General features: G+C 49.5%; 1 protein-coding gene across 1 annotated transcript in view; it reads right to left on the bottom strand.

The window, feature by feature from the left end:
- The window catches only part of C3 (complement C3), a 105,247-nt gene that overhangs the window by 83,752 nt on the left and 4,525 nt on the right, over window positions 1-16,970 (bottom strand). The window contains exon 2 of the mRNA XM_085534836.1: window positions 8,580-8,772. Coding sequence (XP_085390962.1) covers window positions 8,580-8,772 — 193 coding nt within the window. The remainder of the gene's footprint in view (window positions 1-8,579; window positions 8,773-16,970) is intronic.

The raw sequence follows: 16,970 nt of genomic DNA on the forward strand, positions 1-16,970 counted from the left end.
TCGAGGTTGTATTTTTTATAGGGTCGGGGTTGGAGTTATAGTGTCAGGGCTGTATTTATAGGGTCGGGGCTGTATTTATAGGGTATCTGATCCCCATTATGGGGTCATACCTTAATGGCGGCCGTGACCATCATCCCATTGTTATAGGGTCAGGGTTGGAGTTATAGGGTCGAGGTTGGAGTTATAGGGTCAGGGCTGTATTTATAGGGTCAGGGCTGTATCTATAGGGTCGGGGCTGTATTTATAGGGTCGGGGCAGTATTTATAGGGTCAGGGCTGTATTTATAGGGTCGGGGCTGTATTTATAGGGTCAGGGCTGTATTTATGGGGTCAGGGCTGTCGTTATAGGGTCAGGGCTGTAGTTATAGGGTCAGGGCTGTATTTATAGGGTCAGGGCTGTATTTATAGGATCAGGGCTGTATTTATAGGATCAGGGCTGTCGTTATAGGGTCAAGGCTGTCGTTATAGGGTCAGGGCTGTATTTATAGGGTCAGGGCTGTATTTATGGGGTCAGGGCTGTATTTATAGGATCAGGGCTGTATTTATAGTGTCAGGGCTGTATTTATAGGGTATCTGCTCCCTGTTATGGGGTCATACCTTAATGGCGGCCGTGACCATCATCCCATCGTTATAGGATCAGGGCTGTAGTTATAGGGTCAGGGCTGTCGTTATAGGGTCGGGGTTGTATTTATAGGGTCGGGGCTGTATTTATAGGGTCAGGGCTGTATTTATAGGGTCGGGGCTGTATTTATAGGGTCAGGGCTGTATTTATAGGGTCGGGGCTGTATTTATAGGGTCAGGGCTGTATTTATAGGATCAGGGCTGTACTTATAGGGTCGGGGCTGTATTTATAGGGTCGGGGCTGTATTTATAGGGTCAGGGCTATATTTATAGGGTCAGGGCTGTATTTATAGGATCAGGGCTGTATTTATAGGGACAGGGCTGTATTTATAGGGTCAGGGCTATATTTATAGGGTCAGGGCTGTATTTATAGGATCAGGGCTGTATTTATAGGGTCAGGGCTGTCGTTATAGGATCAGGGCTGTATTTATAGGGTCAGGGCTGTATTTATAGGATCAGGGCTGTATTTATAGGGTCAGGGCTGTATTTATAGGGTCAGGGCTGTATTTATAGTGTCAGGGCTGTATTTATAGGGTGGGGGCTGTATTTATAGGGTCAGGGCTGTATTTATAGGGTATCTGATCCCCGTTATGGGGTCGTACCTTAATGGCGGCCGTGACCATCATCCCGTCGTTATAGGGTCAGGGCTGTATTTATAGGGTCGGGGTTGGAGTTATAGGGTCGGACTGTATTTATAGGGTCAGGGCTGTATTTATAGGGTCGGGGCTGTATTTATAGGGCATCTGATCCCCATTATGGGGTCGTACCTTAATGGCGGCCGTGACCATCATCCCATCGTTATAGGGTCGAGGTTGTATTTTTTATAGGTTCAGGGCTGTATTTATAGGATCAGGGCTGTCGTTATAGGATCAGGGCTGTATTTATAGGTTCGGGGCTGTATTTATAGGGTATCTGATCCCCGTTATGGGGTCATACCTTAATGGCGGCCGTGACCATCATCCCATCGTTATAGGGTCGAGGTTGTATTTTTTATAGGGTCAGGGCTGTATTTATAGGGTCGGGGCTGTATTTATAGGGTCAGGGCTGTATTTATAGGGTATCTGATCCCCATTATGGGGTCATACCTTAATGGCGGCCGTGACCATCATCCCATCGTTATAGGGTCAGGGTTGGAGTTATAGGGTCGGGGCTGTCGTTATAGGGTCAGGGCTGTATTTATGGGGTATCTGCTCCCCATTATGGGGTCGTACCTTAATGGTGGCCGTGACCATCATCCCATCGTTATAGGGTCAGGGTTGGAGTTATAGGGTCGGGGCTGTCGTTATAGGGTCAGGGCTGTATTTATAGGGTCGGGGCTGTATTTATGGGGTATCTGCTCCCCATTATGGGGTCGTACCTTAATGGCGGCCGTGACCATCATCCCATCGTTATAGGGTCAGGGTTGGAGTTATAGGGTCGGGGCTGTATTTATAGGGTCGGGGCTGTATTTATAGAATCAGGGCTGTATTTATAGGGTCGGGGCTGTATTTATAGTGTATCTGCTCCCCGTTATGGGGTCGTACCTTAATGGCGGCCGTGACCATCATCCCGTCGTTATTTATAGGGTCAGGGTTGGAGTTATAGGATCAGGGCTGTATTTATGGGGTCAGGGCTGTATTTATAGGATCAGGGCTGTATTTATAGGGTCAGGGCTGTCGTTATAGGATCAGGGCTGTATTTATAGGGTCAGGGCTGTATTTATAGGGTTGGGCTGTATTTATAGGGTCGGGGCTGTATTTATAGGGTCAGGGCTGTATTTATAGGGTCAGGGCTGTATTTATAGGATCAGGGCTGTATTTATAGGGTATCTGATCCCCATTATGGGGTCGTACCTTAATGGCGGCCGTGACCATCATCCCATCGTTATAGGGTCAGGGTTGGAGTTATAGGGTCGGGGCTGTCGTTATAGGGTCAGGGCTGTATTTATGGGGTATCTGCTCCCCATTATGGGGTCGTACCTTAATGGTGGCCGTGACCATCATCCCATCGTTATAGGGTCAGGGTTGGAGTTATAGGGTCGGGGCTGTCGTTATAGGGTCAGGGCTGTATTTATAGGGTCGGGGCTGTATTTATGGGGTATCTGCTCCCCATTATGGGGTCGTACCTTAATGGCGGCCGTGACCATCATCCCATCGTTATAGGGTCAGGGTTGGAGTTATAGGGTCGGGGCTGTATTTATAGGGTCGGGGCTGTATTTATAGAATCAGGGCTGTATTTATAGGGTCGGGGCTGTATTTATAGTGTATCTGCTCCCCGTTATGGGGTCGTACCTTAATGGCGGCCGTGACCATCATCCCGTCGTTATTTATAGGGTCAGGGTTGGAGTTATAGGATCAGGGCTGTATTTATGGGGTCAGGGCTGTATTTATAGGATCAGGGCTGTATTTATAGGGTCAGGGCTGTCGTTATAGGATCAGGGCTGTATTTATAGGGTCAGGGCTGTATTTATAGGGTTGGGCTGTATTTATAGGGTCGGGGCTGTATTTATAGGGTCAGGGCTGTATTTATAGGGTCAGGGCTGTATTTATAGGATCAGGGCTGTATTTATAGGGTCGGGGCTGTATTTATAGGGTCAGGGCTGTATTTATAGGATCAGGGCTGTATTTATAGGGTCAGGGCTGTATTTATAGGGTCGTGGCTGTATTTATAGGATCAGGGCTGTATTTATAGGGTCGGGGCTGTATTTATATGGTTGGGCTGTATTTATAGGGTCAGGGCTGTATTTATAGGGTCGGGGCTGTATTTATAGGGTCAGGGCTGTATTTATAGGGTCGGAGCTGTATTTATAGGGTCAGGGCTGTATTTATAGGATCAGGGCTGTATTTATAGGGTTGGGGCTGTATTTATAGGGTCGGGGCTGTATTTATAGGATCGGGGCTGTATTTATAGGGTCGGGGCTGTATTCATAGGATCAGGGCTGTATTTATAGGGTCAGGGCTGTATTTATAGGGTCAGGGCTGTATTTATAGGATCAGGGCTGTATTTATAGGGTCGGGGCTGTATTTATAGGGTCAGGGCTGTATTTATAGGATCAGGGCTGTATTCATAGGGTCAGGGCTGTATTTATAGGGTATCTGCTCCCCATTATGGGGTCGTACCTTAATGGCGGCCGTGACCATCATCCCATTGTTATAGGATCAGGGCTGTAGTTATAGGGTCAGGGCTGTATTTATAGGGTCAGGGCTGTATTTATAGGATCAGGGCTGTATTTATAGGGTCGGGGCTGTATTTATAGGGTCAGGGCTGTATTTATAGGGTCGGGGCTGTATTTATAGGGTCAGGGCTGTATTTATAGGGTCAGGGCTGTAGTTATAGGGTCGGGGCTGTATTTATTGGGTCAGGGCTGCATTTATAGGGTCAGGGCTGTATTTATAGGGTCAGGGCTGTATTTATATGGTATCTGCTCCCCGTTATGGGGTCATACCTTAATGGCGGCCGTGACCATCATCCCATCGTTATAGGGTCGGGGCTGTATTTATAGGGTCAGGGCTGTATTTATAGGGTCGGGGCTGTATTTATAGGGTCGGGGCTGTATTTATAGGGTCAGGGCTGTATTTATAGGGTCGGGGCTGTATTTATAGGGTCAGGGCTGTATTTATAGGGTCGGGGCTGTATTTATAGGGTCAGGGCTGTATTTATAGGGTCGGGGCTGTATTTATAGGGTCAGGGCTGTATTTATAGGGTATCAGAGCCCCATTATGGGGTCGTACCATAATGGCGGCCGTGACCATCATCCCGTCGTTATTTATAGGGTCAGGGCTGTATTTATAGGATCAGGGCTGTATTTATAGGATCAGGGCTGTATTTATAGGGTCAGGGTTGTATTTATAGGGTCAGGGCTGTATTTATAGGGTCGGGGCTGTATTTATAGTGTATCAGAGCCCCTTTATGGGGTCGTACCTTAATGGCGGCCGTGACCATCATCCCATCGTTATAGGGTCAGGGTTGGAGTTATAGGGTCAGGGCTGTGTTTATAGGATCAGGGCTGTATTTATAGGGTCAGGGCTGTATTTATAGGGTCGGGGCTGTATTTATAGGGTCAGGGTTGTATTTATAGGGTCGGGGCTGTATTTATAGGGTCAGGGTTGTATTTATAGGGTCAGGGCTGTATTTATAGGGTCAGGGCTGTATTTATAGGGTCGGGGCTGTATTTATAGGATCAGGGCTGTATTTATAGGGTCGGGGCTGTATTTATAGGGTATCTGCTCCTCGTTATGGGGTCGTACCTTAATGTTGGCCGTGACCATCATCCCATCGTTATAGGGTCGAGGTTGTATTTTTTATAGGGTCAGGGCTGTATTTATAGGGTCAGGGTTGTATTTATAGGGTCAGGGCTGTATTTATAGGGTCGGGGCTGTATTTATAGTGTATCAGAGCCCCTTTATGGGGTCGTACCTTAATGGCGGCCGTGACCATCATCCCATCGTTATAGGGTCAGGGTTGGAGTTATAGGGTCAGGGCTGTGTTTATAGGATCAGGGCTGTATTTATAGGGTCAGGGCTGTATTTATAGGGTCAGGGCTGTATTTATAGGGTCGGGGCTGTATTTATAGGGTCAGGGTTGTATTTATAGGGTCGGGGCTGTATTTATAGGGTCAGGGTTGTATTTATAGGGTCAGGGCTGTATTTATAGGGTCAGGGCTGTATTTATAGGGTCGGGGCTGTATTTATAGGGTATCTGCTCCCCGTTATGGGGTCATACCTTAATGGCGGCCGTGACCATCATCCCATCGTTATAGGGTCGAGGTTGTATTTTTTATAGGGTCGGGGTTGGAGTTATAGTGTCAGGGCTGTATTTATAGGGTCGGGGCTGTATTTATAGGGTATCTGATCCCCATTATGGGGTCATACCTTAATGGCGGCCGTGACCATCATCCCATTGTTATAGGGTCAGGGTTGGAGTTATAGGGTCGAGGTTGGAGTTATAGGGTCAGGGCTGTATTTATAGGGTCAGGGCTGTATCTATAGGGTCGGGGCTGTATTTATAGGGTCGGGGCAGTATTTATAGGGTCAGGGCTGTATTTATAGGGTCGGGGCTGTATTTATAGGGTCAGGGCTGTATTTATGGGGTCAGGGCTGTCGTTATAGGGTCAGGGCTGTAGTTATAGGGTCAGGGCTGTATTTATAGGGTCAGGGCTGTATTTATAGGATCAGGGCTGTATTTATAGGATCAGGGCTGTCGTTATAGGGTCAAGGCTGTCGTTATAGGGTCAGGGCTGTATTTATAGGGTCAGGGCTGTATTTATGGGGTCAGGGCTGTATTTATAGGATCAGGGCTGTATTTATAGTGTCAGGGCTGTATTTATAGGGTATCTGCTCCCTGTTATGGGGTCATACCTTAATGGCGGCCGTGACCATCATCCCATCGTTATAGGATCAGGGCTGTAGTTATAGGGTCAGGGCTGTCGTTATAGGGTCGGGGTTGTATTTATAGGGTCGGGGCTGTATTTATAGGGTCAGGGCTGTATTTATAGGGTCGGGGCTGTATTTATAGGGTCAGGGCTGTATTTATAGGGTCGGGGCTGTATTTATAGGGTCAGGGCTGTATTTATAGGATCAGGGCTGTACTTATAGGGTCGGGGCTGTATTTATAGGGTCGGGGCTGTATTTATAGGGTCAGGGCTATATTTATAGGGTCAGGGCTGTATTTATAGGATCAGGGCTGTATTTATAGGGACAGGGCTGTATTTATAGGGTCAGGGCTATATTTATAGGGTCAGGGCTGTATTTATAGGATCAGGGCTGTATTTATAGGGTCAGGGCTGTCGTTATAGGATCAGGGCTGTATTTATAGGGTCAGGGCTGTATTTATAGGATCAGGGCTGTATTTATAGGGTCAGGGCTGTATTTATAGGGTCAGGGCTGTATTTATAGTGTCAGGGCTGTATTTATAGGGTGGGGGCTGTATTTATAGGGTCAGGGCTGTATTTATAGGGTATCTGATCCCCGTTATGGGGTCGTACCTTAATGGCGGCCGTGACCATCATCCCGTCGTTATAGGGTCAGGGCTGTATTTATAGGGTCGGGGTTGGAGTTATAGGGTCGGACTGTATTTATAGGGTCAGGGCTGTATTTATAGGGTCGGGGCTGTATTTATAGGGCATCTGATCCCCATTATGGGGTCGTACCTTAATGGCGGCCGTGACCATCATCCCATCGTTATAGGGTCGAGGTTGTATTTTTTATAGGTTCAGGGCTGTATTTATAGGATCAGGGCTGTCGTTATAGGATCAGGGCTGTATTTATAGGTTCGGGGCTGTATTTATAGGGTATCTGATCCCCGTTATGGGGTCATACCTTAATGGCGGCCGTGACCATCATCCCATCGTTATAGGGTCGAGGTTGTATTTTTTATAGGGTCAGGGCTGTATTTATAGGGTCGGGGCTGTATTTATAGGGTCAGGGCTGTATTTATAGGGTCAGGGCTGTATTTATAGGGTATCTGATCCCCATTATGGGGTCATACCTTAATGGCGGCCGTGACCATCATCCCATCGTTATAGGGTCAGGGTTGGAGTTATAGGGTCGGGGCTGTCGTTATAGGGTCAGGGCTGTATTTATGGGGTATCTGCTCCCCATTATGGGGTCGTACCTTAATGGTGGCCGTGACCATCATCCCATCGTTATAGGGTCAGGGTTGGAGTTATAGGGTCGGGGCTGTCGTTATAGGGTCAGGGCTGTATTTATAGGGTCGGGGCTGTATTTATGGGGTATCTGCTCCCCATTATGGGGTCGTACCTTAATGGCGGCCGTGACCATCATCCCATCGTTATAGGGTCAGGGTTGGAGTTATAGGGTCGGGGCTGTATTTATAGGGTCGGGGCTGTATTTATAGAATCAGGGCTGTATTTATAGGGTCGGGGCTGTATTTATAGTGTATCTGCTCCCCGTTATGGGGTCGTACCTTAATGGCGGCCGTGACCATCATCCCGTCGTTATTTATAGGGTCAGGGTTGGAGTTATAGGATCAGGGCTGTATTTATGGGGTCAGGGCTGTATTTATAGGATCAGGGCTGTATTTATAGGGTCAGGGCTGTCGTTATAGGATCAGGGCTGTATTTATAGGGTCAGGGCTGTATTTATAGGGTTGGGCTGTATTTATAGGGTCGGGGCTGTATTTATAGGGTCAGGGCTGTATTTATAGGGTCAGGGCTGTATTTATAGGATCAGGGCTGTATTTATAGGGTATCTGATCCCCATTATGGGGTCGTACCTTAATGGCGGCCGTGACCATCATCCCATCGTTATAGGGTCAGGGTTGGAGTTATAGGGTCGGGGCTGTCGTTATAGGGTCAGGGCTGTATTTATGGGGTATCTGCTCCCCATTATGGGGTCGTACCTTAATGGTGGCCGTGACCATCATCCCATCGTTATAGGGTCAGGGTTGGAGTTATAGGGTCGGGGCTGTCGTTATAGGGTCAGGGCTGTATTTATAGGGTCGGGGCTGTATTTATGGGGTATCTGCTCCCCATTATGGGGTCGTACCTTAATGGCGGCCGTGACCATCATCCCATCGTTATAGGGTCAGGGTTGGAGTTATAGGGTCGGGGCTGTATTTATAGGGTCGGGGCTGTATTTATAGAATCAGGGCTGTATTTATAGGGTCGGGGCTGTATTTATAGTGTATCTGCTCCCCGTTATGGGGTCGTACCTTAATGGCGGCCGTGACCATCATCCCGTCGTTATTTATAGGGTCAGGGTTGGAGTTATAGGATCAGGGCTGTATTTATGGGGTCAGGGCTGTATTTATAGGATCAGGGCTGTATTTATAGGGTCAGGGCTGTCGTTATAGGATCAGGGCTGTATTTATAGGGTCAGGGCTGTATTTATAGGGTTGGGCTGTATTTATAGGGTCGGGGCTGTATTTATAGGGTCAGGGCTGTATTTATAGGGTCGGGGCTGTATTTATAGGGTCAGGGCTGTATTTATAGGGTATCTGCTCCCCATTATGGGGTCGTACCTTAATGGCGGCCGTGACCATCATCCCGTCTGTGGGGTTGAGTTGTTTTTTGACCTGGAAAAGCACTTTTTTCTTTTGGGGAAAATCCTGCACCAAAATGTTGGCGTCGATGGCGGACGAGAACCCGGGAGCCTCCAGTACAACCAGCTCCTCCGTGTCCAACCGCAGCACGGCCGGCGTCACCAGCGTCACCCTATGGGGTCAGTGGGGTTAGTGCCATATGGGGTCAGTGGGGTTCGTGCCATATAGGGTCAATGGGGGTATATGGGATGGGTACCCTATGGGGTCAATGGGGGTATATGGGATGGATATCCAGACCCTATGGGGTCAATGGGGGTATATGGGATGGATACCCTGACCCCAAAACCTTAGAGAGCTCATGGTCACCCTATAGGGTCAATGGGGGGATATAGGATAGGTACTCTATAGGGTCAATGGGGAGATACGAGATGGGTATCTGGACCCTATAGGATCAATGGGGGTATATGGGATGGATATCCAGACCCTATAGGGTCAGTGGGGGTATATGGGATGGGTACCCTATAGGGTCAATAGGATTAATGCCCTATAGGGTCAATGGGATTAATGCCGTATAGGGTCAATGGGGGTATATGGGATTAATACCCTATGGGGTCAATGGGATTAATGCCCTATAGGGTCAATGGGATTAATACCCTATGGGGTCAATGGGGTTAATGCCCTATAGGGTCAATGGGATTAATGCCCTATGGGGTCAATGGGGTTAATGCCCTATAGGGTCAATATGATTAATGCCCTATGGGGTCAATGGGATTAATGCCCGATAGGGTCAATGGGATTAATGCCTTATAGGGTCAGTGGGGGGTATATGGGATTAATACCCTATAGTGTCAATGGGGGGTATATGGGATGGGTACCCTATAGGGTCAATGGGGGACATGGGGTTAATACCCTATGGGGTCAATGGGGTTAGTGCCATATGGGGTCAATGGGGGTATATGGGATTAACACTCTATAGGGTCAATGGGAGGCATTTGGGATGGGTACCCTATGGGGTCAATGGGGTTAGTGCCATATAGGGTCAATGGGGGGATATGGGATTAATACCCTATGGGGTCAATGGGGGTATATGGGATGGGTACCCTATAGGGTCAATGGGGGTATATCGGATTAATACCCTATGGGGTCAATGGGGGGTATATGGGATGGGTACCCTATAGGGTCAATGGGGGGTATATGGGATGGGTACCCTATGGGGTCAATGGGGGTATATGGGATGGGTACCCTATGGGGTCAATGGGGTTAATGCCCTATGGGGTCAGTGGGGTTAGTGCCATATAGGGTCAATGAGGTTAGTGCCCTATGTGGTCAATGGGGGGTATATGGGATGGGTACCCTATAGGGTCAATAGGGGTATATGGGATGGGTACCCTATGGGATCAATGGGGGTATATGGGATTAATACCCTATGGGGTCCATGGGGTTAGTGCCCTATAGGGTCAATGGGGGGATATGGGATTAATACCCTATGGGGTCAATGGGATTAATGCCCTATGGGGTCAGTGAGGGGTATATGGGATGGATATCCAGACCCTATAGGGTCAATGGGGGGGTATATGGGATTGGTACCCTATGGGGTCAATGGGGTTAATGCCATATAGGGTCAATGGGATTAATGCCCTATGGGGTCAATGGGTTTAGTGCCATATAGGATCAATGGGGGCATATGGGATTAATACCCTATGGGGTCAATGGGGGGTATATGGGATGGGTACCCTATGGGGTCAATGAGGTTAATGCCCTATAGGGTCAATGGGATTAATGCCATATAGGGTCAATGGGGGGTATATGGGATGGGTACCCTATGGGGTCAATGGGGTTAATGCCATATAGGGTCAATGGGGGTATATAGGATGGGTACCCTATGGGGTCAATGGGGGGTATATGGGATTAATACCCTATGGGGTCAATGGGATTAATGCCCTATAGGGTCAATGGGGGGTATATGGGATTAACACTCTATAGGGTCAATGGGAGGCATTTGGGATGGGTACCCTATGGGGTCAATGGGGTTAGTGCCATATAGGGTCAATGGGGGGATATGGGATTAATACCCTATGGGGTCAATGGGGGTATATGGGATGGATACCCTATAGGGTCAATGGGGGGTATATGGGATTAATACCCTATGGGGTCAATGGGGTTAGTGCCATATAGGGTCAATGGGATTAATGCCCTATGGGGTCAATGGGATTAATGCCCTATGGGGTCAGTGGGGTTAGTGCCACATAGGGTCTATGGGATTAATGCCCTATGGGGTCAATGGGGTTAGTGCCCTATGGGGTCAATGGGATTAATGCCCTATAGGGTCAATGGGACTAATGCCGTATAGGGTCAATGGGGGTATATGGGATTAATACCCTATGGGGTCAATGGGATTAATGCCATATAGGGTCAATAGGGAGAATATGGGATGGGTACCCTATGGGGTCAATGGGGGTATATGGGATGGGTACCCTATAGGGTCAATGGGGGTATATGGGATGGGTACCCTATGGGATCAATGGGGGTATATGGGATTAATACCCTATGGGGTCCATGGGGTTAGTGCCCTATAGGGTCAATGGGGGGATATGGGATTAATACCCTATGGGGTCAATGGGGGGGATATGGGATTAATACCCTATGGGGTCAATGGGGGGGATATGGGATTAATACCCTATGGGGTCAATGGGGGTATATGGGATGGATATCCAGACCCTATAGGGCCAATGGGGGGTGTTTGGGTTGGGTAGCTGGACCCCAGAGACCCTAAAAAGACCCAAGAGAGCATAAGGAAACCAAAATGGCGGCCCCAGAAACCCCAAAATGGCGGCCCCATAAACCCCAAAATGGCGGCCCCAGAAACCCCAAAATGGCGGCCCCTCAGAGGCCAAGGAAACCAAAATGGCGTCCCCAGAGACCTCAGGGACCCCAAAATGGCGTCCCTACAGAACCCAAGAACACTAAAAGGTCTATACAGACCCCAAGGAGCCTAAAATGGCGTCCCCAGAGACCCCAAAGACCCTAAAATGTCCCCACAGAGACCCAAAGGACCCTAAAATGGCGACCCCTCAGAACCCAAAATGGTGTCCCTACAGAACCCAAGGAAAACAAGATGGCGTCCCTACAGAACCCAAGGAAAACAAGATGGCGTCCCTACAGAACCCAAGGAAAACAAGATGGCTTCCTCAGAGACCCCAAGGAAAACAAAATGGCGTCCCTAGAGACCCAAAGACCCTAAAATGTCCCCACAAAGACCCAAAAGGACCCCAAAATGGCGTCCCCTCAGAACCCAAAATGGCGTCCCTACAGAACCCAAGGAAAACAAGATGGCGTCCTCAGAGACCCCAAAGACCCTAAAATGTCCATAGAGACACCAAGAACCCCAAAATGGTGTCCAAGGGACCCCAAAGACCCTAAAAAGGCCCCAGACACCCCAAAGGACCCCAAAATGGCGTCCCCACAGAGCACAAGGGAAACAAAATGGTGTCCCCAGAGACCCCAAAGACCCTAAAAGGTCCCCAGAGACCCTAAAAGAACCCAAAATGGCGTCCCACAGAGCCCAAGGGAAACAAAATGGCGTCCTCAGAGATCCCAAAGACCCTAAAATGTCCCCAGAGACACCAAGAACCCCAAAATGGCATCCAAGGGACCCCAAAGACCCTAAAATGTCCTCAGAGACCCTAAAAGAACCCAAAATGGTGTCCCCACAGAGCCCAAGGGAAACAAAATGGCGTCCCCAGAGACCCTAAAGACCCTAAAATGTCCCCACAGAGACCCGAAGTACCCCAAAATGGCGTCCCCATAGACCCCCAAAACCCTAAATGTCCACAGAGACCCAAAAGGACCCAAAATGGCGTCCCCACAGAACCCAAGGAAAACAAGATGGCGTCCTCAGAGACCCCAAAGACCCTAAAATGTCCATAGAGACACCAAGAACCCCAAAATGGCGTCCCCCAGAGACCCCAAAGACCCTAAAATGTCCCCAGAGACCCTAAAAGACCCCAAAATGGCGTCCCCACAGAGCCCAAGGACCCCAAAATGGCATCCCTAGAGACCCTAAAGACCCTAAAATGTCCACACAGAGACCAAGAACCCCAAAATGGCGTCCAAGGGACCCCAAAGACCCTAAAACGTACATACAGACCCCAAGGAAAACAAAATGGCGTCCCTAGAGACCCTAAAGACCCTAAATGTCCACAGAGACCCCAAAGACCCTAAAACGTACATGGAGACCCAAAGGAAAACAAAATGGCGTCCCAAGGGACCCCAAAGACCCCAAAATGGCGTCCCCACAGAGCCCAAGGGAAACAAAATGGCAACCCTAGAGACCCCAAAGACCCTAAAAGTTCCCTAGAGACCCCAAAAGGACCCTAAAATGGCATCCCTAAGGAATGTCCCCAGAGACCCCAAAGGACCCCAATATGGCGTCCCCAGAGACCCTAAAGACCCCAAAATGTCTCCACAGAGACCCCAAGGAAAACAAAATGGCGTCCTCAGAGACACCAAGGGCCCCAAAATGGCTTCCCCACAGACCCCAAAGACCCTAAAAGGTCCCCAGAATCCCTAAGGACCAATAAATGGCATCCCCAGAGACCCCAAAGACCCTAAAATGTCCCCACAGAGACCCAAAAGGACCCTAAAATGGCGACCCCTCAGAACCCCAAAATGGCGTCCCCAGAGACCCCAAGGAAAACAAGATGGCGTCCTCAGAGACCCCAAAGACCCTAAAAGGTCCCCAGAGAGACCAAGAACCCCAAAATGGTGTCCAAGGGACCCCAAAGACCCTAAAATGTCCCCAGAGACCCTAAAAGAACCCAAAATGGCGTCCCCACAGAGCCCAAGGGAAACAAAATGGCGTCCCTACTGACCCTAAAGACCCTAAAATGTCCACACAGAGACCCGAAGGACCCCAAAATGGCGTCACCAGAGACCCCCAAAACCCTAAATGTCCACAGAGACCCAAAAGGACCCAAAATGGCATCCTCACAGACCCCAAAATGGCGTCCCCAGAGAACCTAAAGACCCTAAAAGGTCCCCACAGAGACCAAAAAGAACCCCAAAATGGCGTCCCCACAGACCCAAAGGAAAACAAAATGGCGTCCCCAGAGACCCCAAAGACCCTAAAAGGTCGCCAGAGACACCAAGAACCCCAAAATGGCGTCCAAGGGACCCCAAAGACCCTAAAATGTCCACAGAGACCCAAAAAGAACCCAAAATGGCGCCCCCACAGAGCACAAGGACCACAAAATGGCGTCCCTAGAGACCCTAAAGACCCTAAAATGTCCCCAGAGACACCAAGAACCCCAAAATGGCATCCAAGGGACCCCAAAGACCCTAAAATGTCCCCACAGAGACCCCAAAGGTCCCCAATATGGCGTCCCTAGAGACCCCAAAGACCCTAAATGTCCCCAGAGACCCCAAAGACCCTAAAACATACATGGAGACCCAAAGGAAACAAAATGGCGTCCCAAGGGACCCCAAAGACCCCAAAATGGCGTCCCCACAGAGCCCAAGGGAAACAAAATGGCGTCCACAGAGACCCCAAAGACCCTAAAAGGTCCCCAAAGACAACAAGAACCCCAAAATGGCATCCAAGGGACCCCAAAGACCCTAAAAAGGCCCCAGACACTCCAAAGGACCCCAAAATGGCGTCCCCACAGAGCACAAGGGAAACAAAATGGCGTCCCTACAGACCCTAAAGACCCTAAAATGTCCCCAGAGACCCTAAATAACCCAAAATGGCGTCCCCACAGAGCCCAAGGACCCCAAAATGGCGTCCCCAGAGACCCCAAAGACCCTAAAATGTCCCCACAGAGACCCAAAAGGACCCTAAAATGGCGTCCCCTCAGAACCCAAAATGGCGTCCCCAGAGACCCCAAGGAAACCAAAATGGCGTCCCTACAGAACCCAAGGAAAACAAGATGGCGTCCTCAGAGACCCCAAAGACCCTAAAAGGACCCCAAAATGGCGTCCCCTCAGAACCCAAAGACCCCAAAATGGCGACCCTAGAGACCCCAAAGACCCCAAAATGTCTCCACAGAGAAACCAAGGAAAACAAAATGGCGTCCCCAGAGACACCAAGGGAAACAAAATGGCGTCACCAGAGACCCTAAAGACCCTAAATGTCCACAGAGACCCCAAAGACCCTAAAACGTACATGGAGACCCCAAGGAAAACAAAATGGCGTTCCCAAAGGACCCCAAAGACCCCAAAATGGCGTCCCCAGAGACCCCAAAGACCCTAAAAGGACCCCAAAATGGCGTCCCCTCAGAACCCAAAGACCCCAAAATGGCGACCCTAGAGACCCCAAAGACCCCAAAATGTCTCCACAGAGAAACCAAGGAAAAACAAAATGGCATCCCCAGAGACACCAAGGGAAACAAAATGGCGTCCTCAGAGACCCTAAAGACCCTAAAATGTCCACAGAGACCCCAAAGACCCTAAAACGTACATGGAGACCCAAAGGAAAACAAAATGGCGTCCCAAGGGACCCCAAAGACCCCAAAATGGCGTCCCCAGAGACCCCAAAGACCCTAAAATGTCCACAGAGACCCAAAAGGACCCTAAAATGGCATCCACTGAGACCCCAAAATGGCGTCCCCAGAGACCCCAAAGACCCTAAAAGGTCCCCACAGAGACCCCAAAGACCCCAAAATGGCGTCCCCACAGAGCCCAAGGACCCTAAAAGGTCCCCAAAGTCCCTAAGGACCCCAAAATGGCATCCCCACAGACAACAAGGAAAACAAAATGGCGTCCTCAGAGACCCCAAAGACCCTAAAATGTCCCCAGAGACACCAAGAACCCCAAAATGGCATCCAAAGGACCCCAAAGACCCTAAAATGTCCTCAGAGACCCCAAGGGAAACAAAATGGCGTCCCTAGAGACCCTAAAGACCCTAAATGTCCACAGAGACCCCAAAGACCCTAAAACGTACATGGAGACCCAAAGGAAAACAAAATGGCGTCCCAAGGGACCCCAAAGACCCCAAAATGGCGTCCCCAGAGACCCAAATAAAAACAAAATGGCATCCTCAGAGACCACAAAGACCCTAAAATGTCCCCAAAGACAACAAGAACCCCAAAATGACATCCAAGGGACCCCAAAGACCCTAAAATGTCCCCAGAGACCCTAAAAGAACCCAAAATGGCGTCCCACAGAGCCCAAGGACCCCAAAATGGCATCCCTAGAGACCCTAAAAACCCTAAAATGTCCCCAAAGAGACCCAAAAGGACCCTAAAATGGCGTCCCCTCAGACCCCAAAATGGCTTCCCTACAGAACCCAAGGAAAACAAGATGGCGTCCTCAGAGACCCCAAAGACCCTAAAAGGTCCCCAGAGACACTAAAAACCCCAAAATGGCGTCCAAGGGACCCCAAAGACCCTAAAAGTTCCCTAGAGACCCAAAAGAACCCCAAAATGGCGTCCCCACAGAGCCCAAGGGAAACAAAATGGCGTCCCCACAGACCCTAAAGACCCTAAAATGTCCACACAGAGACCACAAGGGCCCCAAAATGGCGTACCCAGAGACACCAAGGGCCCCAAAATGGCGTCCCTACAGACCCCAAAGACCCTAAAAGGTCCCCAAAGTCCCTAAGGACCCTAAAATGGCATCCCCAGAGACTCTAAAGACCCTAAAATGTCCCCACAGAGACCCAAAAGGACCCTAAAATGGCGACCCCTCAGAACCCCAAAATGGCGTCCTCAGAGACCCCAAGGAAAACAAGATGGCGTCCTCAGAGACCCCAAAGACCCTAAAAGGTCCCCACAGAGACCCCAAGGAAAACAAAATGGCATCCCAAGGGACCCCAAAGACCCCAAAATGGCGTCCCCAGAGACCCCAAAGACCCTAAAAGGTCCCCAAAGACAACAAGAACCCCAAAATGGCAACCAAGGGACCCCAAAGACCCTAAAAAGGCATCCCCAGAGACCCAAAAAGAACCCAAAATGGCGTCCCCACAGAGCACAAGGGAAACAAAATGGCGTCCCTACAGACCCTAAAGACCCTAAAATGTCCACACAGAGACCTGAAGTACCCCAAAATGGTGTCACCAGAGACCCCCAAAACCCTAAATGTCCACAGAGACCCAAAAGGACCCAAAATGGCGTCCCCACAGACCCCAAAATGGCGTCCCCAGAGAACCTAAAGACCCTAAAATGTCCCCACAGAGACCCCAAGGAAAACAAAATGGTGTCCCAAGGGACCCCAAAGACCCTAAAATGTCCACAGAGACCCTAAAAGAACCCAAAATGGCGCCCCCACAGAGCCCAAGGACCCCAAAATGGCGTCCCTAGAGACCCCAAAGACCCTAAAATGTCCCCACAGAGACCCAAAAGGACCCCAAAATGGCGTCCCCTCAGAACCCAAACT

This window comes from Coturnix japonica, unplaced genomic scaffold (genome assembly GCF_054131305.1).
Source record: "Coturnix japonica strain WE unplaced genomic scaffold, WE-NBRP24 Scf101, whole genome shotgun sequence".
Classification (NCBI taxonomy): Eukaryota; Metazoa; Chordata; class Aves; order Galliformes; family Phasianidae; genus Coturnix; species Coturnix japonica.